Source organism: Pan troglodytes, chromosome 12 (genome assembly GCF_028858775.2).
Source record: "Pan troglodytes isolate AG18354 chromosome 12, NHGRI_mPanTro3-v2.0_pri, whole genome shotgun sequence".
NCBI classification, from domain to species: Eukaryota; Metazoa; Chordata; class Mammalia; order Primates; family Hominidae; genus Pan; species Pan troglodytes.
The window spans coordinates 23,983,473-24,006,364 of NC_072410.2; the positions used below are offsets into that span (position 1 = coordinate 23,983,473).

Genomic DNA, 22,892 nt, shown 5'->3' on the forward strand with positions numbered 1-22,892 from the left:
TTTGCTAAGGTCACGGGTGACATTCATATTGCTAGATCCAGTGGACTTTTCAGTCTTCATCTAAGTGTTCATTTGACTACCTCAACCTGGAGATTCCTGTGGACAACTTTGACATTACCCTGTCAACTCCTCTGTCCCTTTTGCCAGGTTTTCCTCCAGCCTCACTGCCAACTCCGCAGTCCCCTTTGCCAGCTACCCTGCTCTAGTCAGCCCTAAATGTTGGAGTTCCTCAGATCTTTATCTCACACTACATTTTCCTTAAGCAATTTCATTCATTTTATGGCTCTAAGTACCATTTCTGTATACAACTTCAAAATTTATATTTTTTAGTTCCATAGATACAACTGCCTTGTAAACCTGGTAAGTCTAAAAGCCATGCTCCTGAACTCACTCTTTTCCCCCAGGGATCCTGCATGCATCTAGCCTTTTTTGCCAGAAGCCCTTTCTTCTTCCTCACTTTCCGCTTCCAAACCATGACTACATCCTGTCAGACTTCACCTGGACTCTATCCCCTTCTCTCCACTTTTATGACCATCACCATCATTCACTTAGACAACCATGTCACTGCAAAAGCTATAAATGTCCTCAGAGGCTGCTCTATGGAGTAGCCATTCTGTTTCTTTACTTTCTTAATCAACTTGCTTTCAAAAATGTCCTGAGATACGCTTTCCCATTTCCCACAGTTAAAATCAAGTTTATGGCCCAGTGGGAGGATCACCTGAGGCCAGGAGTTTGAGACCAGTCTGGGTAACATTGTAAGACTCTGTCTCTAAAAAAATACAAAAACATGCTGGGTATGGTGGCACATGCCTGTAATCCTAGCTACTAGGAGGCTGAGGCAGGAAGATCGCTTAAGAACAGAATTCGACACTGCACTGAGCTATGATCGCTCCACTGCACTCCAGCCTGGGCAACAGAGTGAGACCATCTTAAAAAAAATCAGCTTTATGTGGTATGTCTTGTGTTGTGTTATGTCTCTCTGAATGCTATACGTTTCTTCATGGCATATCACAATTTGCATCTTATATAATTACTGTATAATCTCCTGTCTTTCCTAGTAGACAGGCACAAAACTCTACAAGGCACTGGCTATTTTATTCACTACTGTATCTCCAGCACCAAGCACAGTGCCAGGCTAGGTGAACAAATGAATGATTTATGTATTTTTTTCTCTTCTAAAGAATTACGTTCTGTAAATAATAAAAAGCATTGTCTTTTTGGCTTATGTCCCATTCAACAATTGTTTTTCACTCTCAATATTCCCTACAAACACATTTGTTTAGTATTTTTCTGATTAATAAAATATAGCTTCCCCCCCGGAAAAGATGCCCTTTCCTCTTTTAAAATGAATATTAAAGAGATTTCCAACTACCAGATATTTTCATAACTGATATACAAAACAAGGTTTTTAAACACCAGGTTGTTTTTCTCATATTAAATATTGGTGACATAAAATGGTACCATCTGCAAGACAAACTATTAACACTTGGAAAGAACACTTTTCTAACTCTAAAATGGATTCTATGTGGGGGGGAAAAAGCAGTTTTAAAGGCACGATTTAAAATGTGAAATCCTTCTGAAGATATGCAATTTATTGGTCTTTTGCAGTTTATTGGCAGTGATCTTTTACAGAACAAAAATGCAAAATGTAAGAAAGTAAAGTATCCTAAAGCAGAATCCCAAAATGGAAATGTAACATACAAAACTGATACACCAGAAATAGTGTGAAATACTGATGTCACATTGCTTGGACTTTTTTTTTTTTTTTTTTTGAGGCGGAGTTTTGCTCTTGTTGCCCAGGCTGGAGTACAATGGCATGATCTCAGCTCACTGCAGCCTCCGCCTCCAGGGTTCAAGCGATTCTCCTTCCTCAGCCTCCCAGGTAGCTGAGATCACAGGCGCCCACCACCACGCCTGGCTAATTTTTTGCATTTTTAGTAGAGATGGGGTCTCACCACATTGGCCAGGCTGGTCGCGAACTCCTGACCTCAGGTGATCGACCCGCCTCAGCCTCCCAAAGTGCTGGGATTACAGGCGTGAGCCACTGCGCCCGGCTGCTTGGACACTTTTTTTAACCACTTGTTAAAGAAATACATTAAAATGAAAATGTTTTGGTGCCATTCAAATACTGTTACTTAAAAACTCTGGTTTTTAAGAAGGATATAATATAATACCAGAGAAATCTGCTTTGAATTTTGGAAGCCTTTTTCACCCTAAAGCAACTGCCTTTTGAATAAGCATCATAAAAAAATGCAGTGTAAGATGATTCACAAATAGTGCAAAATAAGGCAATAGTCTTCTGTCATTTTGTCAGGGTTTCCTAATAAGGTTAAGTTCTCTTTCAACACCCCCCTTAGTCAAAGGCAGTTTTTGGTTTCTTTGGTAATACGTACAAATTGCTTCATTCCACATCTGTCATTTCTAGTCCATCACTTTCTTTGACGTATACCACTGAACCCAAGGCTTTCTCAGAAAGAGATCCTGTGCCAGTCCCTTCAATCCTTGTAAAGTTTTCTTGATTTGTGTCTTCTAATCTTATTTTCTTGGTGTTTTGAAATAACTGAGTCGCTGGTTCCAACCTGCTTTTTTCAGTCCCTCGTATTAAGTGATCATCCACTTTTGAATCCATATGTATAGCAGATACCTGAGTAGCAGATTTACTAAGTGAAAATCCCATTAGGATAGCTGAACAAATATGAAAGTAATTTGGAGGTACCTTTTTAAGTAGTGGAAGTGTTTCTTCAACTTGATTACTGAAAAAAAAAAAAAAAAAAGTAACAAGTGAATGCAGCAGGAATTTCCCTAACTTCATGGCAATGTTTGTTTGAATGAAAAGCTGTGGTGATACTAGAAATATAAAGTAAAATTGCCTCCTACCTTTCAGTGTTTACATTTTCTTTGTGGGAGGGTTTGCAGGTTCTAAAGATTTATTTGAGAGTCTTTTTAAAAGGAAATTTATCTGATTATATGTTTTATCACCTTTCAGAAAATAGTAGAGCTTCTCCTAGTCCTTTCTTTCATTCTTGCTAGCGAAACCTCTTTATTCATTACTAATGGGCTAAAGAAATAACGACTGAAGGCCAAGTACTCTGCTAGTACTTTATTTTCTGCAAAAAATAAAGATGTCCTGTAAAGATACTTGTGATTGGCTGGGTGCGGTGGCCCACGCCTGTAATCCCAGCACTTTGGGGGCTGAGGCGGGTGGATCACCAAAGGTTAGGATTTAGAGACCAGCCTGGCTAACATGGTGAAACCCCATCTCTGCTAAAAATACAAAAATTAGCTGGGTGTGGTGGCGTGCACCTGAAATCCCAGCTATTCAGGAGGCTGAGGCAAGAGAATAGCTTGAACCCGGAAGACGGAGGTTGCAGTGAGCCGAGATTACGCCACTGCACTCCAGCCTGGGCGACAAGAGCGAGACTCTGTCTTAAAAAAAAAAAAAAAAAAAAAAAAAAAAAAAAAAAAAAAAAAAAAAAAAGATACTTGTGATTAAGGATGTCTAGTCTGTAAAGAAAGATGATCGGCCGAGCGCAGTGGCTCACACCTGTAATCCCAGCACTTTGGGAGGCTGAGGTGGGCGGATCATGAGGTCAGGAGATCGAGACCATCCTGGCTAATATGGTGAAACCCCATCTGTATTAAAAATACCAAGAATTAGCCGGGCGTGGTGGCGGGTACCTGTAGTCCCAGCTACTCGGGAGGCTGAGGCAGGAGAATGGTGTGAACCCGGGAGGCTGAGGTTGCAGTGAGCCGAGATCGCGCCACTGCACTCCAGCCTGGGCGACAGAGCGAGACTCCGTCTTAAAAAAAAAAAAAAAAAAAAAAAAAAGAGATGATCATATAGCATGGAGGGAGGCCTTGGGAAGTTTCCCAAAGGAGGGGAGCCTAGGTTAGGGTTTCGCTTTCAAAGATGGGCAGGAATTTGGTAGGCAGAGTTGACCAGGATGGCAGAAGGGACAGGCTTCCTGTACAGAAAAGGTTTGAGAAAGCCCAGGGCTTACTGGAGAAGAGTGATCTACCCAAGATGCTATAGTAGCAACCTGAGATCTGGAGCAGATTCCACAGCTTCGATCGAAATCCCTCACCCATTTTTTTTTTTTTTTTTTTTTTTGAGATGGAGTTTCGCCCTTTCACCCAGGCTGGAGTGAAGTGGTGCGATCTCGGCTCACTGGACCTCCACCCGGCAGGTTAAAGTGATTTTCCTGCCTCAGCCTCCTGAGTAGCTGGGATTACAGGTGCCCGCCACCAGGCCCAGCTAATGTTTGTATTTTTATTTTTATTTTTATTTTTTTCCAGTCTATATTTTATTTATTGTGGTAAAATATATATAACATTTACCATTTTAAACACTTTTAAGTGTACAATTCAATGACATTGAGTACATTTACATTTTTGTGCAAACATCATGGTCATCCATCTCCAGAACTTTTAATCATCCCAAACAGAAACTCTAACGTTTGTATTTTTAGTAGAGATGGGGTTTCCCCATGTTGACCAGGCTGGTCTTGAACTCCTGACCTCAGGTGATCCACCCACCTCAGCTCCCAAAGTGCTAGGATTACAAGCATGAGCCACTGCGCTCAGCCTCACCCACTTTTTAGAATGTATTATGTCTTTAATATTTAGCTACTGTGGTATCGTTGATAGTTTACAATTTCATACTCATCAAGCTATAATTACTGACTGAACATTTCTAAAGAATCATCTTGAAACCCTGTTTATCCATATTTGTGACTGAATATCAGTGTTTATAACAAAACAGAGTCCTGGGTCTACTGTAGTAGCCTAAATATAGTACTTACTCAAATATTAATATAACAATTAGGTAAATAGTATATATTTGGCTTTCTGGGAATCAAATACAACTTAGCTAAATTTTTTAATATCTCTGATGAAATTCTGAAATATGGGTATATTTGATTTTTAGATTTGGAACTTGAAGATGAATTTTTCTTCCTCATCAAAGGAATATCTAATACTGCCTTCAAATGAATAAAATTGAGTTTATTCTATTTGGTTTCTCTTTTTCTTAGAAAGGAAATACTCCTGTCAAATGCATAACTTGAATCTAAACATGAGGAAACAATCAGATAAACCCAAACAGAGGTATCTTCTATGAAACAAATAGCTTCTACCTAAAAATGTCAATGTTATGAAAGACACAGAGAGGCTGAGGAACTATTTCAGATTAAAGGAGGCTAAAGATACATTATTTCAAATGCAACCAATGCTCTTGAATTGGGAAGGGGATGGAATGTACTACAAAGATCATTACTTAGATAACTGGAACATTTGGATATGGGACAATATTAGATAATAATATTGGATCAATGTGATAAATGCCATGAATATGATAATTGTATTGTGGTTATATAAGTCAATGTCCTTGTTCTTAGGAAATACATACTGAAATAGTTAGGGGTGAAGAATCGTATCTGCAACTTGCCCTCAAATTGTTTAGCAATAGATAGATACATAGATACAGAAAGACAGTAAAATATGCAAAATGCTACCAACTGTTAAATCTAGGAGGTAAAGCTTAAAAAGCTGTTCTACATATTATTATTATTACATTTCTGTAGGTTTAAAACTTTTTCAAAATACAAAATTGAAAAAACGTTTTAAAAAACACAAAACTCTATAAAACATGGCATTTGAAATCAACAAACGTAAAAGAATGGTAACATATAATTATCAATTTGCACATTAAACTTCAATCTAATAAAAGGACTGAGGAGGAACTAAATATAATAGGGTAGACTTGGCCCTGTGAGTCTTACCTTAACTTCCCCAGAGTTGAGGACATGAAGGGTGAACAAGTCTATTGGGGGCCTCTTTGGACTGGCATTTAGGTTGCCATTCAAGAAGAAATCTGGAATATATATGTAAGAATAAAGGTACATAAAGAGATAAATCAATCTGGAGAAAAAGAACAAAGTGGCTTTCTTTACTAGATATTAAGATAGGCTACACGGCTGGGCACAATGGCTCACGCCTGTAATTCCAGCACTTTGGGAGGCCAAGGTGGAAAGATCTCTTGAGTCCAGCAGTTTGAGACCAGCCTGGGCAACATAGGGAGACCTCATCCCTATCAGAAAAAAATTAAAAAACACAAAAAGATATGCCACAAAGTGAAAGTAATAAAAATAACCTTGTACAGGTACAGGAACAAATAATCAGTAGAATATGACAGAGCTGTAACTTGGACTTAGGTATTTCAGGAACTTCACATATATTACAGGTGGCACTATAAGACAAAGGAGATAGAACAGACTAAGTTTAGTATGATGGTATCGTGAACATTGGCTCACTATGTGGACATAAGCAGGATCTTAAACACAGAAGTAGGCTGGGTGCGGTGGCTCACGCCTGTAATCCTAGCCCTTTGGGAGGCTGAGGTGGGCAGATCACGAGGTCAGGAGTTCGAGACCAGCCTGATCAACATGGTGAAACTCTGTCTCTACTAAAAATACAAAAATTAGCCGGGTGTGGTGGCGGGTGCCTGTAATTCCAGCTACTCAGGAGGCTGAGGCAGGAGAATCGCTTGAACCCAGGGGGTGGAGGTTGCAGTGAGCTGAGATCATACCATTGCACTCCAGCCTGGGCGACAGAGCAAGACTCCGTCTCAAAAAGAAAAAAAAGTGGAGTGCAAATGCATTAAAGACCTAAATGTGAATGGCAGAACTGTAAATGCAATAGAAGAAAATATCTGTTACCTTGGAGTGAAGAAAGATTTCTTGAACAAGACTAAAAAGCTTAAACAATAAGGGAGGAAAACAGGTGAGTTTGATTACTCATAATTGAGAATTTCTATTCAATGAAAAAATATAAACAAAAAGATAGATAAGAGACTGGAAGGAGATATTTTCTGTGTCCAAAGCTGATGGTATTTAATGGCTGGAATAAAAAGAGAACACCTAGAAATTAGCAAGGAAAAAGAAAACCCGATAGAAAAATGGGCAAAGGATATAAAAACATAATTCACAGATTGAGGAATCCCAAACAGATAATGAGAGTACATAAAGAGATATTCAAACTTAACTAGGAATCAGAGAAATTCAAGTTGCAAAGAAATTGCAACCTCCGCCTTTCTGGGTTCACATGATTCTCCTGCTGAGGCCTCCCGAGTAGCTGGCATTACAGGCACCTGCCACCATGCCCGGCTAATTTTTGTATTTTTAGAGGGACGATGTTTCGCCATGTTGGCCAGGCTGGTCTCGAATTCCTGACCTCAAGTGATCTGCCCTCCTTGGCCTCCTAAAGTGCTTGGATTACAGCATGAGCCACCGTACCTGGCCACATCTGGCTAATTTTTAAAATTCATTTTTTTTGTAGAGACAGGGTGTCACTGTGTTGCCCAGGCTGGTCTCGAACGCCTGTACTCAAGCAATTCTCCCACTTCCCAAAGTGCTGGGATTACTGGCGTAAGCCACCATGCCTGGACTGGTTTGAACCTTTTATAACAAAACCCAGATCACAGCAGTCCTCTGCTCAACACTCTCTAGTTGCTTCCCATATCAGAGAAAAAAATTCTCTACATATCTGGTCCCCAGCTGTGGTAGGCAGAATAATAGTCTTCAAAGATGTCTTTGTCCTAATCCCCAGAAGCGTGACTATGTTATGTTATGTGGCAAGGGGGAATTAAGGTTGCTAATCAGCTGACTCTGAGGGTGGGAAAATTCTCCTGGATTAATTGGGTGGTACTAATGTAATCACAAGGGTCTTTTTTTTTTTTTCTTTTTGGGACAGAGTCTCACTCTGCTGCCCAGGTTGGAGTGCAGTGGTGTGATCTAGGGTGACTGCAGCCTCCGCCTCCTGGGTTCAAGTGATTCTCGTGCCTCAGCTCCCAAGTAGCTGGGATTACAGGTGCCCGCCACCACGATCAGTTAATTTTTGTATTTTTGGGGAGAGACAGGGTTTTGCCATGTTGAACAGGCTGGTCTTGAACTCCTGACCTCAAGTGATCCACCTGCCTTGGCCTCCCAAAATGCTGGGATTATAGGTGTGAGTCACCGCGCCTGCCACACAAGAGTCTTTAGAAGTGAAAGAGGGAGGTAGAATGTGTTAGCCATGATGCAATGTGAGGAGGACTTGACTGGCCATTTTTGGCGTTGAATATAGACTGGGATCACAAGCCAAGGAACATGGGCTGCCAGTAGAAGCTGGAAAGGCAAGAAAGGGGATTTTCCCCTAGAGCCTCCAGAAGGAATGTAGACCTGCCTGACATCTTGATTTTAGCCCAGTGAGACCCAATTTGAACTTGTAAATCTCCAGAACCGTGTGATAATAAATTTGTGTTGCTTAAAGACACCAAGTGTGTGGTAAATTGTTGCAGCAGCCGTAGCAAACAACTCTACTAGCAAGCACTCTCTCCTGTCTCTTTGCCTTATTCGACCCCAGACCTATCACCCCATTGCTGTTCCTCAAGCATATTCTATGCCAAACCTTCTCCTGCTTCAGGACCTTTGCACTTACAGTTCCCCCAGCCTGAAGCAATTTTTGCATTGCAAACCACATCCCTTGAGGATAGTTAGTGACATGGGGCCTGACTGTGAAGAATGGCAGACTTCTGCTGCTAGTCATGATGGAGTAACAGAGACCAGACTTATCCTCATGCTTTCAGCATCTTTTTTTTTTTTTTTTTTTTTTTTTGAGACGGAGTTTTGTTCTTGTCCCCCAGGCTGGAGGGCGATGGCACGATCTCGGCTTACCGCAACCTCTGCCTCCCGGGTTCAAGCAAGTCTCCTGCCTCAGCCTCCCGAGTAGCTGGGATTACAGGCATGTGCCACCACAACTGACTAATTTTGTATTTTTAGTAGAGACAGAGTTTCTCCACGTTGGTCAGGTTGGTCTCGAACTCCGGACCTCAGGTGATCCAACTGCCTCGGCCTCCCAAAGTGCTGGGATTACAGGCATGAGCCACCGTGCCCCGCCTGCTTTCAGCATCAAAACACAAAACACATGAAGCAATGGCTTTTAGATATTGGACAATAGGCAGTTCGGGAGAGTGATCCTTGAGAAACAGGAAATAAAGTAAGCCCTATGAATGGACATTGCCTGGAACTTTCAGGCCTCGGCATAAGGAGGAAACTCTCTGATTTAAAAAAAGGAACACAGGCCGGGCGCGGTGGCTCATGCCTGTAATCCCAGCACTTTGGGAGGCCGAGGCGGGCAGATCATGTCAGGAGATCAAGATCATCCTGGCTAACACAGTGAAACCCCGTCTCTACTTAAAATACAAAAAAATTAGCCGGGCGTGGTGGCGGGCGCCTGTAGTCCCAGCTGCTCGGGAGGCTGAGGCAGGAGAATGGCGTGAAGCCGCGAGGCAGAGCTTCCAGTGAGCGGAGATCGCACCACTGCACTCCAGCCTGGGAGACAAAGCGAGACTCCATCTCAAAAAAACAAACAAACAAAAAGGAACACAGCATCAGTGAGCTGTGGAACAAGATCAAGTGGCTTAACACATATGGAATTGGAGTCCCAGATTTTTTTTTGAGGGGATCAGGAAGAGGACAGTGAAAACAAAACAAAAAATAGTAATAACAGAGGTTTTTGTAGTGAAGCTTTTGAAATGATGGAAAAATTAAGGGACTAGAAAACCAAGACCTTAGAAGGTGTCTGTCACGAGAGAGCAAGCACAGGGTACTATATAAGGCTTAGCCTGGGCCAGGCACAGTGGCTCATGCATATAATCCCAGCACTTGGGATGCTGAGGTGGGTGGGTGGATCACTTGAGTCCAGGAGTTCAAGACCAGCCTGGGCAACATGGTGAAACCGCATCTCTACAAAAACATACAAAAATTAGCCGGGCATGGTGGCACATACCTGTGGTCCCAGCTACTCAAGGGGCTAAGGCAGGAGAACTGCTTCAACCTGAAAGGTGGAGGGTGCAGTGAGCTGAGATCATGCCAACGCACTCCAGCCTGGGTACAGGGCAACAGAGTGAGACTCTGTCTTAAAAAAAAGAAAAAAAAAAAAGTCTGGGCGCAGTGGCTCATGCCTGTAATCCCAGCACTTTGGGAGGCTGAGGCGGGCGGATCACGAGGTCAGGAGATCAAGACCATACTGGCTAACACAGTGAAACCCTGTCTCTACTAAAAATACAAAAAACAAAAAACAAACAAAAAAGCTGGGCGTAGTAGTGGGCGCCTGTAGTCCTAGCTACTTGGGAGGCTGAGGCAGGAGAATGGCGTGAACCCGGGAGGCGGAGGTTGCAGTGAGCCGAGATCGTGCCACTGCACTCCAGCCTGGGCGACAGAGTGAGACTGTCTCAAAAAAAAAAAAAAAAAAAAGGTTTAGTTGGGGCAGGGTGGGACACTCACTACCCCTTGGGTTTCCACAGAGGGAAGGAAATTTTTACTTTCTCAGGTTAGGGGAGAAAGTCAACAGTTCTTGATAGGAAAAAAAAGGAAAATCTTTTCACCCTCTTTTGGCCTTAAAATGATCATTTCCTTATATTCTTTCCAAATAATCTTCAGTACCGTCTAGGTGGCATACATAAGTGCTTAAACTTTTCTTATTCTTTCTATAAGGGAAGTACTTTCCTACTTCCTATATTAATAATCTCCCCACCCCCGAAGTCTTCAACTCCAGCTGATAGTTTTAAACTTAGAACATTCTTTCCTATTTGTTTTTAATAATGCTAGATAATGTATTCAAAATAATCTTAGTATCTGAAGAGGAAATGAGATTATACATTATTCCCTCTAACATAACTTCTCAGTTTGTTATTTTGTGCATTTAAAAAATTACATTTCCGAGGATATGTGCTCCTTGTGTCCTCTAACCTCTTAATCTAAAATAACAGGGACAATTAATTTTTTTTGGTATCTAATTATACTTACAAAGTATATGATATCTGAAAATAAATGCGACAAAATATGAGACCATGTAATAACACGATGAAAAGACATTGGAAAAACATGGCATTTATATTAAATGTATTTTTATGACTAAATTTGTTCTAACACAAAAGTTGTTTATCCCTGCCAATGATATCTTGTGGGGGAAAAAATGAGTACTCACCTGGCAAAAACAGGAATTGTTAGTCTCCTCAAACGAGAGCTTACTCTTGAAATACACAGCGTTCTACCATATCAAGGTCATCAGAGAATTGCTGTAAAAACCTAGTGTCTATGTCATCTGCAGGAAAAGGAGATAAAGTCACCATTATCATCCAGAAGCTCTTGAGTTATTTAAGAAGGGACATGGTAGGTATTAAGAAAAATTAAGAAGACTTTTTTCCCCCCCATTCTGGGCTCCAAAAAATTGGTAGAAGAATGCAGCGCTCATTCTTTTTCACTAAAAAGCTCATTTGTCACTTTACGGTGAGGGGATTTGGAAAATGACTGGCATGTGGAGAAGGAATATCGGTCAGGAATCTGGACTTTGTTGCTAGATCTGCCACTTCCTGATTCAGCCCTGATCGTGCAGAGCTGACCAAGGCCGTGGTCCCCAGGCTCCCCTGACTCCAGGCTGCCCACGCTCACCGGGACAGGCCGGCTCGCTCCCTGCAGGCTGCAGCGGGAGGGCTGGACCTGGAAGCCTCTCTTAAAACGGGCCCTGGCTGCAGCAGGAGCTGCGCCCGAAAGCAGCTCTGAGAGTAACCGGTTCACCGAACATGGGTCCAGAATGATGCCCAAGCCCTGGGAAAAGTGGCACAAAGCCACCGCCGCGAAGCAGCAGGTGTTTCAAGCTGAGGGAAGGCGGGGCTGCGAGAGACAGCCTTGCGCATGCGCGTTCCATCCAGGTGCGGCAGCCTCAGGCAGAGATTAAGAAATGAGACGTGGAAAAGGGGGCTAGCGGCTGGTTACTAGGAGACGGGACGCTCGGGTCGGGCGTCTAGGCGCTGCGTGGGCGTGCGCCTGCGCGGCGCGGATGGGCCAGGAAAGGGTCCCTCATAGGTGCCCTGTAAGGCAGGCAGGTAGACGTACGCGTCGCTCCGTGCGTAGGAGGGCGCGCACGGCTTGTAGACCCCGCGAGAAGGAAGGTCGAGCCAGGTACGCGTGCGCACCGGGCCTGGGGGCTAGCGGGACGGAAGCAAAGCTGGGGCGCCGGGGAGGTGGAAGACGAGCCCCACTCCGGTACAGAGCGTGAGGGCGGGGCCACGGCGGCACTGGCTGGCGCTAACCGCCCCCGCCTCCTTCCCGCGGGCTCCGTCCTTCCTCCGATCCGCCGGGGCGGGGCCAGGACGATTTGGGGGTGGAAAGGGAGGAGAAAGGGCGGAGGATGGAGAGTGGGCGGTTCTTGTATCCCCGGCTGAGGCCGAGAGCTGACAGTCGCGGGGATGAGCTCTGGCCAGGACGGCGGGCCGAGGAGCCCGGGGAGGGACCCGGAGCTCCAGGTAGAAGCTGCGGAGGTGCGCGGGGTGGGGAGAGTGCTGCTACTGGGCTGGAAGGTCTCTGAGAAGGCGGCTGCAAGCGGGCAGGAGTGGCGGGTGCGGGGCCGTGGCGGGCGGAGGTGGGCGCTAGCCGCGGGAGCCGCTGTGAGGGGCAGCGGCGGGCACAGCTGCCGGCCGGAAGCTCGGCAGCACGCGTTGCCCCTGTTTCTTGGGAGGTTAGGTTTGAGCCCAGTTCCTATGGTCACTGCTTCGCGTCCTCCCGCAGCTCTCCGCTTGGTTGTTGGGGAGACTGTTCAGTTTAGAAACGCTCTGGAAGCTCTGGTGGAGCCGAGGAATTTGGAAGTCACAGATTTGGGAGTTCAGCCTGACTCCCGATCGCTCATTTCTGAGCGTCTTTCTAGACTTGGGGTGGTGAAAGGCTGAGATTACATAGGCATTTGCATGAAAATCTCAGATAATTTTAGTAAAAATTATACACAGTAAAGGCAGGGAAAACTGGCTTTTGTTGAAAAACTATATGAGACTTAAATTGGATAACTAGGTGATCATGGACTTGATACCTAAAAACTCACAGAAATATGTTTTTTTTTCACTTTTTTTTTTCGCGGCTTCAGGAAAGTTTGCATAGATTACAGTGTCCCAACGTTTTCCTTCTTCCATTCCAGGACCTTATATCCTAGGAGATTTCCTTGTTTAAAATTTTCTGTACTGGTGTTCAGCATTTCAAGTATACTTTGTTTACGTGTAAGGACATAAGTAGAATAACAATAGGTTTGTAAGTAGAAAAAAACAGGTTAGTTATAGAAGTAGGATGTCGCATTCGAATCTGCTTCCAGGATAAGACAGATTCTTGTTTGTATTTTAATTGATTAATGAGCCAAACTCTTCAGTCTTAATTAGTGGGAAATAACTAGGACGGTACATTAATTAAATATTAATTTTAAATCCTAAACTTTGGCATTATTTAATGGCAGCTTCCAAAATATCTCGCGTACTGTTTACCTTCTGAAGAAAAATCACTGCTTGTAGCCCAGAATATAATCAGGTGTAGAGATTCTCTGGGAGATCTTTTCTGTCTTCTTTTTGAGTTGCTTAGACTAGTTTGTTTAGGACGATTTGGTTTTGAAGTCCTCCATACACAGAGGCAGTTAGAGGTATTACTATTTATCACCTTTTCAGATTACATATTCCTTTTCCTCCCCAGAGATAGCCACTCTCCTGACTTCTAAGATAGCCACTTCCTTGATTTTCCTTAATGTTTCACATCATTGTATGTGAACATGCACATTACAGTTTGGCTTGTTTTTGAACTTCGTATAAGTGGAATTGTATTAAGTATTCATTTACATCTTGCATTACTCAACATTTTTTTTAAGATTAATCTTTATTGTTGCTCGCAGTATTTAGTTTGCTGATTGTTTCCCAAAATATTTATCCACTTATTTTTATTATATAAAATACTCAGAATTATTCATAAATCTTGTATGGTTTTCCATATCCTTCTGTTAGTGAGGCTGCTCCTTTCTACTTCAATGTCTATAAGTCTACACTTTTGGAGACAATATTTTTAAAAAGAAAAAACCACCTCAACTGTAGTAAGCTTTTGTGGAACCAGATTTCAGAATTCCATTGAAGTACTCCAGTATTTTCCATTCTATCAAAAAATCAATAATTTGTTGAATACATATTATGTGCTTCATATTTTGCTCAACACCGATACTTTTTATTATATAATCTTAGCTCCTGTTTCACTGAAAAATTAAAATTCAACCAGACAGAAACTTCCTCAGATTTCCATGACACTTACCTTTTTTTTTTGAGACATGATCTCACTGTCGCTCAGGCTGGAGTGCAGTGGTGCGATCATGACTCATTGCAGCCTTGACCTCCCGGGCTCAAGTGATTCTCCTATCTCAGCCTCCCAAGTAGCTGGGACCACAGGTGGATGCCACTATGCCTGGCTAATTTATTTTTTAATTTTTGTAGATACAGGAACTCACTATGTTGTCCAGGCTGGTCTCAAATTCCTGGGCTCAAGTGATCCTCTGGCCTTGGCCTCCCAAAGTGTTGGGATTATTGGGATTACAAGTGTCTAAATCTTCACCTGTCCTTGCTTTTGTCTTTCTTGTGTCGGGGCAATACATCTTTATCTGGGTTTCCTCTTATTACCTCAGCTGTCTTTCTCCATCAATTAACATTAACTCATGCCTTAGGAATCTTCATTGTTTCTGTACTGTAGGGCTTCTTCACCTGGAGTCCAAGGACCTTATAGAGTCTTAAATCCCCTGAAATTGTTTGTGAAGGTGTATTTGCATTTTTCTGAGGAGAGGATGCAGGACTTTTAATTCTGAAAGAGGATCCTTATGTAAAGAGAATTAAGGAACAATTCCTTAAACGTCTTCCCATAATGACGTTTCCACAACCTTGGTCGTCTTCCACCTTTGTTCTACCTCTCTTCCTCTCACAATCATGCTTCCTAAAAGAAGTTTACATTTTCCATTTCTTTTTCTTTACTATTCATTCATTAGTCCCCTTCAGACTTGTTTTCACCCACCATTGAAACTGCTTTGTTCGAATCATTAAATTTTCTTATTTTGAAAATGTTTTATTGCGTTTCACCTTTGTGCTGGGCACTTTTAAGGCATTAGGGATAAAACAGAGACAAGACAAAAGCCTGGAGCTCTTGAATTTTATATTCTAGTATAGGGAGATAGTAAACAAGTCAGCAAATAAATGATATAATTTCAAGTAGTGATAAGTGCAAATAGCTTATCACTTATTTGAGAGAGTGACTAGGAGAGAGGCTACTTTAGGTAAGAAGTCAGGGAAGACCCTCTGACATTTCAGCCAAAGAGCTGAGGGTGAGAAGATAGCCATGTGAAAGGCTGGGTAGAAAGTGTTCCTGAGAGAGGAAAAGCAAGAGCAGAGGACCTGAAGTCAAATGTTACTGGCAAATATCTTAGTCCATTCAGGCTGCTATAATGAAATAACATATAAGCAACAGAAATTTAATTCTTACAGTTCTGGAGACTGGGAATTCTAAGATCCAAGTTGCCAGCAGAATCAATGTCTGAGGTTTTTTGGTTCATAGATGGTACCTTCAGACTGTGTCCTCATATGTTAGAAGGGGCAAGGGAGCTCTCTGGGGCCTATTATATACAGGCAACTCATCATGGCTGTGCCTTTTTTTTTTTTTTTGACATGGAGTCTCACTCTGTTGCCCAGGCTGGAGTGCAGTGACACGATCTCGGCTCACTGCAATAAATCCCTTCTAATTTATTAGCAAATGTTGTTGGTTCTGCCTTCAAATATATATCCTAAATCCATCCACTTCTCTATATTTTTGTTACCACCTCCCTGGTCCAAGTCACCATCATCTCCCACCTAAAATACTGCAACCATTCCCTGCTATCTTTCTGCTTCCACTGTTGCTCCCTACAACCTATTCTCCACACTGATATCATATCAATCACTTCAAAATAATGAGATCCTGTGGGAGGGGAGAAGGGAGAGGGAAAAAAAAAACGAAAAAGAAAATTATAATAAGATGATCCTGGCTCAAAAATACACCAATGGCTTCCCACTGCAATTAAAAATAAAATCCAAACTTTGTAAGGCCTTACATGATTTGGCCCTTGTCTTCACTTACAAGATCTAGTACTCCCTTCTTTGTTCGCCCAATAGCTTTTTCTTTCTGTTCTTCTAATGTGTGGCTTCAGTCTGAATGTCTGTGTCCTCACAAAATTTTTAGGTTGAAATTCTAACCCCTAAGGTGATCACATTAAGAGGCAGAGTCTTGGCCGGGTGCAGTGGCTCACGCCTGTAATCCCAACAGTTTGAGAGGCTGAGGCGGGTGGATCATGAGGTCAGGAGTTTAACACCAGCCTAGCCAAGATGGTGAAACCCCGTCTCTACTAAAAATACAAAGTTAGCTGGGCATGGTGGCAGGTGCCTGTAATCCCAGCTACTTGGGAGGCTGAGGCAGGGAATTGCTTGAACCTGGGAGGTGGAGGTTCCAGTGAGCCGAGATCATGCCACTGCACTCCAGCCTGGGTGACAGAGCACAACTGTCTCAAAAAAAAAAAAAAAAAAGGAAGTCTGTTTTAGACACATTAAAGTAGCCATGGCTGTGGACATCCCATAAAAGTAATATAATGCATTAAGTGCTCCAGAAGGGATATGTTCATAGTTCTTTTGGAATGAAGAGTAGATCCTAAGTCTTTTTTGAAGAAGTAGAAGTCAGAAATACTTTTTTTGTAGCTTCTTTCTCAGTGTTACCTTAGCATCTATGTGCATTACTCTGATGTAGCAGTAATCATGCTGTGCTGTAATTTCTGATTTATTTGTTCTGGACTTTCCTAGATTCATTTAGGGTTGAAATTGTAAGATTCTATTTGTTTTACATCTTTTTATCCCCAGAAACATATTTCTGGTTCATTCTTATTCTAGCTATTTATAAGTTTACATATAAAGTGAATACATGTGACTGCTACAGTCTGAAAGCATGAACTAAAACAGTGATAGTAGGGATGGAAGAAATGTAACTGAGATAATTTTTAGTGAAAAGAGCAGTACGACTTGATAGCCAATTAAATAAGTTGACTCAGTGAGAGGAATTAGTAATAATAATAAATAATATATATAGTGCTTATCATGTGCCAGGCACTATTCTAAGTGCTAAAGTTAAAACATATATTAATTCATTTACTCCTCACACAACTCTATGATGCAGATCCTTTTTTTTTTTTTTTTTTTGGTACGAAGTCTCGCTCTTGTCCCCCAGGCTGGAGTGCAATGGTGCAATCTCGGCTCACTGCAACCTCCACCTCTCAGGTTCAAGTGATTCTCCTGCCTCAGCCTCCCGAGTAGCTGGGATTATAGGTGCCTGCCACCACACCCAGCTAATTTGTGTGTTTTTAGTAGAGATGGGTTTTCACCATGTTGGCCAGGTGGGTCTCAAACTCCTGACCTCAGGTGATCCGCCCGCCTCAGCCTCCCAAAGTCCTGGGATTACAGGCGTGAGCCACTGCACCCAGCCAATGCAGATACTCTTATTATCATCCCTATTTTATAAATGAGGAAGCTATAGTCAGAGAAGTAACCAGGTCGCCCAAGATCACACAGCTAAGATGTGGCAGAACTAGGATAATGAATGTAGGCAGGCTGATACCAAAATACATGATATTAACCACTCTGCTGTGTGACTTCCTAATTGAGAATAAAAGTTCTTCCTTATTTTAGACTTCACATTGAAAAAAATAAAGAATAAATTAAAAATAATTTTTTAGTGGCTGGCAAGATGGCCAAATAGGAACTGTTCTATTCTATCTGCAGCTCCCAGTGAGATGAATGCAGAAGGCAGGTGATTTCTGCATTTCCAAATGAGTGTAAACAAAGCTGGTGGGAAGTTCGAACTGGGTGGAGCTCACCACAGCTTGGCTAAGCTGCTGTAGCCAGACTGCCTCTCTAGATTCCTCCTCTCTGGGCAGGGCATCTCTGAAAGAAAGGCAGCAGCCCCAGTCAGGGGCTTATAGATAAAACTCCTATCTCCCTGGGACAGAGCACCTGGGGGAAGGGGTGGCTGTGGGTGCAGCTTCAGTGGACTTGAATGTTCCTGCCTGCTGGCTCCAAGGAGAGTAGCAGAGTGCCCAGGCTCTGCTAAGGGACACACTGCTGCCTCAAGTGGGTCCCTGACCCCCATGCCTCCTGACTGGGAGACATCTCCCAGCAGGGGTCAACAGACATCTCATATAGGAGAGCCCTGGCTGGCATCTGGTGGGTGCCCCTCTGGGACGAAGCTTTTAGAGGAAGAAACAGGCAGCAATCTTTGCTGTTCTGCAGCTTCTGCTGTTTGCTGGTGATACTCAGGCAAACAGGGTCTGGAGTGGTCCTCCAGCAAACTCCAGCAGACCTGCAGCAGAGGGGCCTGACTGTTAGAAGGAAAACTAACAAAAGGAATAGCATCAATATCAACAAAAATGACGTCCACACAGAAACCCCAGAAACCCCATCTGCAGGTCACCAACATCAAACACCAAAGGTAGATAAATCCATGAAGATGAGGAAAAACCAGCACAAAAAGGCTGAAAATTTCAAAAACCAGAATGCCTCTTCTCCTCTAAAGGATTACAACTGCTCGCCAGCAAAGGAGCAAAACTGGACAGAGAATGAGTTTGACAAATTGACAGAAGTAGGCTTCAGAAGGTGGGTAATAACAAGCTCCTCTGAGCTATAGGAGCAGGTTCTAACCCAATGCAAGGAAGCTAAGAACCTTTAAAAAGGTTAGAGGAATTGCTAACTAGAATAACCAGTTTAGAGAAGAACATAAATGACCTGTTGGAGCTGAAAAACACAGCGTGAGAACTTGGTGAAGCATACACAAGTATCAATAGCTGAATCAATCAAGTGGAAGAAAGGCTATGAGATTGAAGATCAACTTAATGAAATAAAGCATGAAGACAAGATTAGAGAAAAAAGGATGAGAAGAAACAAACAAAGCCTCCAAGAAATATGGGACTATGTGAAAAGACCAGACCTACCTTTGATTGGTGTACCCTGAAAGTGACGAGAATGGAACCAAGTTGGAAAACACTCTTCAGGATATTATCCAGGAGGACTTCCCCAATCAAGCAAGACAGGCCAACATTCCAATTCAGGAAATACAGAGAACACCACAAAGATACTCCTCGAGAAGAGCAACCCCAAGACACATAATCGTCAGATTCACCAAGGCTGAAATGAAAGAGAAAATGTTAAGGGCAGGCAGAGAGAAAGGTTGGGTTACCCACAAAGGGAAGCCTATCAGACTAACAGTGGGTCTCTCTGCAGAAACCCTACAATCCAGAAGAGAGTGGGGGGTCAGTATTCAACATTCTTAAAGAAAAGAATTTTCAACCCAGAATTTCATATCCAGCCAAACTAAGCTTCATAAACAAAGGAGAAATAAAATCTTTTACAGATAAGCAAATGCTGAGATATTTTGTCACCACCAGACCTGGCTTACAAGAGCTCCTGAAGGAAGCACTAAACATGGAAATGAAAAACATACCAGCCACTGCAAAAACATACCAAATTGTAAAGACCATCAACACTATGAAGAAACTGCATCAACTAATGGGCAAAATAACCAGCTAACATCATAATGACAGGATCAAATTCAAACATAACAATATTAACCTTAAATGTAAATGGGCTAAATGCCCCAACTAAAAGACAGACTGGCAAATTGGATAAAGAGTCAAGACCCATTGTTGTGTTGTATTCAGGAGACCCATCTCATATGCAAAGACACCCATAGGCTCAAAATAAAGGGATGGAGGAGTATTTACCAAGCAAATGGAAAGCAGAAAAAAGCAGGGGTTGCAGTTCTAGTCTCTGGTAAAACAGACTTTAAACCAACAAAGATCAAAACAAGACAAAGAAGGGCATTACATAATGGTTAAGGGATCAATGCAACAAGAAGAGCTAATTATCCTAAATATATATGCACCCAATACAGGGCACCCTCATTCATAAAGCAAGTTCTTAGAGACCTACAAAGAGACTTAGACTCCTACAGAATAATAGTGGGAGACTTTAACACCCCACTGGCAATATTAGATCAACTAGACAGAAAATTGACAAGGATATTCAGGACTTGAACTCAGCACTGGACCAACTGGACCTAATAGACATCTACAGAACTCCCTTCCCCAACTCAACAGAATATACATTCTTCTCAGCAACACATCACACTTATTCTAAAATTGACCGCATAATTGAAGTAAAACACTCCCCAGCAAATGCAAAAGAATGGAAATGATAACAGTCTCGCAGACCACAGTGCAATCAAATTAGAACTCAGGATTAAGAAATCACTCAAAATCACGCAACTGTATGGAAACTGCTCCTGAATGATAATGGGTACATAATGAAATTAAGGCAGAATTAAGTTCTTTGAAACCAATGAGAACAAAGACACAACATACCAGAATCTCTGGGACACAGCTAAAGCAGTGTGTAGAGGGAAATTTATAGCACTGAATGCCCACAGGAGAAAGCAGGAAAGATCTAAAATCAACACCCTAACATCATAATTAAAAGAACTAGAGAAGCAAGAGCAAACAAATTCAAAAGCTAGCAGAAGATAAGAAGTAACTAAGATCAGAGCAGAACTGAAAGAGATAGAGACACGAAAAGCCCTTCAAAAAAATCAATGAATCCAGGAGCTGGTTTTTTGAAAAGATAAACAAAATAGACCGCTAGCCAGACTAATAAGAATCAAATAGACACAATAAAAAATGATAAAGGAGATACTACCACTGATCCCACAGAAATACAAACTACCATCAGAGAATACTATAAACATCTCTACACAAATAAACTAGAAAATCTAGAAGAAATGGACAAATTCCTGGAAGGGTATATACCCTTCCAGGACTAAACCAGGAAGAAGTTGAATCCCTGAATAGACCAATAACAAGTTCTGAAATTGAGGCAGTAATTAATAGCCTACCAACCAAAAAAAAAAAAGCCCAGGATTAGATGGATTCATAGCTGAATTCTACCGGAGGTACAAAGAGGAGCTGGTACCATTCCTTCTGAAACTATTCCAAACAATAGAAAAAAGAGGGAATCCTCCCTAACTCATTTTATGAGTCCAGCATCATCCTGATACCAAAACCTGGCAGGGAAACAACAACAACAAAAAATTTCAGGCCAATATTTCTGATGAACATCGATGTGAAAATCCTCAATAAAATACTGGCAAACCAAATCCAGCAGCACATCAGAAAGCTTATTCACCATGATCAAGTCGGCTTCATCCCTGGGATGAAGTTGTATGGTTCAACATACGCAAATCAATAAACATAATCCATCACATAAACAGAACCAATGACAAAAACCACGATTATCTCAATAGATGGAGAAAAGGCCTTCGATAAAATTCAACACCCCTTCATGCTAAAAACTCTCAGTAAACTAGGTATCGATGGAATGTATCTCAAAATAATAAGAGCTATTTATGACAAACCCACAGCCAATATCATACTGAATGGACAAAACCTGGAAGCATTCCCTTTGAAAACCAGCACAAGACAAGGATGCCGTCTCTCACCACTCCTATTCAATATAGTATTGGAAGTTCTGGCCAGGGCAATCAGGCAAGAGAAAGAAATAAGGGGTATTCAAATAGGAAGAGAGGAGTCAAATTGTCTCTGTTTGCAGATGACATGATTGTATATTTAGAAAACCCCACTGTCTTAGCCCAAAATGTCCTTAAGCTGATAAGCAACTTCAGCAAAGTCTCAGGATGCAAAATCAATGTGCAGAAATCAGAAGCATTCCTATACACCAGTAATAGACAAACAGCCAAATCATGAGTGACCTCCCATTCACAATTGCTACAAAGATAATAACATACCTAGGAATACAACTTACAAGTGATGGGAAGGACCTCTTCAAGGAGAACTACAAACCACTGCTCAAAGAAATAAGAGAGGACACAAACAAATGGAAAAACATTCCATGCTCATGGATCAGAAGAATCAATATTGTGAAAATGGCCATACTGCCCACAGTATTTTATAGATTCAATGCTGTCCCCATCTACTTTCTTCACAAAATTAGAAAAAACTTCTTTAAATTTCCCATGGAACCAAAAAAGACCCCATATAGCCAAGACAATCCTAAGCAAAAAGAACAAAGCTGGAGGGATCATGCTACGATCATGCTACCTGACTTCAAACTATACTACAAGGCTACAGTAATCAAAACAGCATGGTACTGGTACCAAAACAGATATATACCAATATATATATACCAATGGAACAGAACAGAGGCCTCAGAAATAACGCCACACATCTACAACCATCTGATCTTTGACAAACCTGACAAAAACAAGCAATGGGGAAAGGATTCTCTATTTCATAAATGATGTTGGGAAAACTGGCAAACAGCATGGTACTGGTACCAAAACAGATATATACCAATATATATATACCAATGGAACAGAACAGAGGCCTCAGAAATAACGCCACACATCTACAACCATCTGATCTTTGACAAACCTGACAAAAACAAGCAATGGGGAAAGGATTCTCTATTTCATAAATGATGTTGGGAAAACTGGCTAGCCATATGCAGAAAACTGAAACTAGACCCCTTCCTTACACCTTATACAAAAATTAACTCAAGATGTATTAAAGACTTAAACATAAAACATAAGACCATAACAACTCTAGAAGAAAACCTAGGCAATACCATTTAGGACATAGGCATGGGCAAAGACTTCATGACTAAAACACCAAAAGCAATGGCAAAAAAAGCCAAAATTGACAAATGGATCTAATTAAACTAAAGAGCTTCTGTACAGCAAAAGAAACTATCATCAGAGTGAACAGGAAACACAGAATGGGAGAAAATATTTGCAATCTACCCATCTGACAAAAGGTTAATATCTAGAATCTATAAGGAACCTAAACAAATTTACAAGAAAAAAACAGACGACCCCATCAAAAAGTGGGCAAAGGATATGAACAGACACTTCTCAAAAGAAGACATTTATGCAGCG

General features: G+C 41.8%; 3 protein-coding genes across 34 annotated transcripts in view; 1 reads left to right on the forward strand and 2 right to left on the reverse strand.

Moving 5' to 3' along the window:
* LIPT1 (lipoyltransferase 1) overlaps window positions 1-2,735 on the reverse strand; it is a 12,499-nt gene extending 9,764 nt beyond the window's left edge. The window contains exon 1 of the mRNA XM_009442960.5: window positions 2,717-2,735. The gene's annotated coding sequence lies outside the window, so the exon portion shown is untranslated. The remainder of the gene's footprint in view (window positions 1-2,716) is intronic.
* The window catches only part of TSGA10 (testis specific 10), a 165,820-nt gene that overhangs the window by 1,782 nt on the left and 141,146 nt on the right, over window positions 1-22,892 (forward strand). For 3 of the 31 annotated variants that reach the window (XR_010149296.1, XM_016949072.4, XM_016949074.4), the window contains exon 1: window positions 12,039-12,358. The exons of 6 other annotated variants lie outside the window; for them this stretch is intronic. Coding sequence is in view for 12 of the 25 variants with exons in the window: in XM_016949072.4 (XP_016804561.1) it covers window positions 12,287-12,358 (72 nt within the window). In the remaining 13 variants the exon portion in view is untranslated. Of the gene's footprint in view, window positions 1-11,736; window positions 12,359-22,892 lie in introns of those variants that run through there. 22 more of the 31 variants (XM_016949069.4, XM_063789484.1, XM_063789497.1 and 19 more) reach the window with 19 other exon arrangements.
* C2AH2orf15 (chromosome 2A C2orf15 homolog) lies at window positions 1,572-11,758 on the reverse strand. Of its 2 annotated transcripts, XM_063789511.1 has the most exons (5): window positions 11,490-11,758; window positions 11,026-11,142; window positions 5,781-5,872; window positions 2,717-2,753; window positions 1,572-2,644 (listed from the first exon to the last, which is right to left on the reverse strand). In XM_063789511.1, exons 3-5 carry the CDS (start codon window positions 5,804-5,806, stop codon window positions 2,402-2,404), a joined length of 306 nt encoding a protein of 101 aa, XP_063645581.1. In that variant the 5' UTR covers window positions 5,807-5,872; window positions 11,026-11,142; window positions 11,490-11,758; the 3' UTR covers window positions 1,572-2,401. The 2 variants fall into 2 exon arrangements, with proteins under 2 accessions (XP_063645581.1, XP_016804582.1); XM_016949093.3 differs by having other exon boundaries at window positions 1,572-2,753.

Coding starts and splice junctions, on each gene's coding strand:
- C2AH2orf15 (XM_016949093.3), bottom strand. CDS start 5,806: ATGTCCTCAACTCTGGGGAAGTTAAG. Junction 2,754..5,780: donor TCAACTCTGGGGAAGTTAAG/GTAAGACTCACA, acceptor TTTTTTTTTCAG/TAATCAAGTTGAAGAAACAC.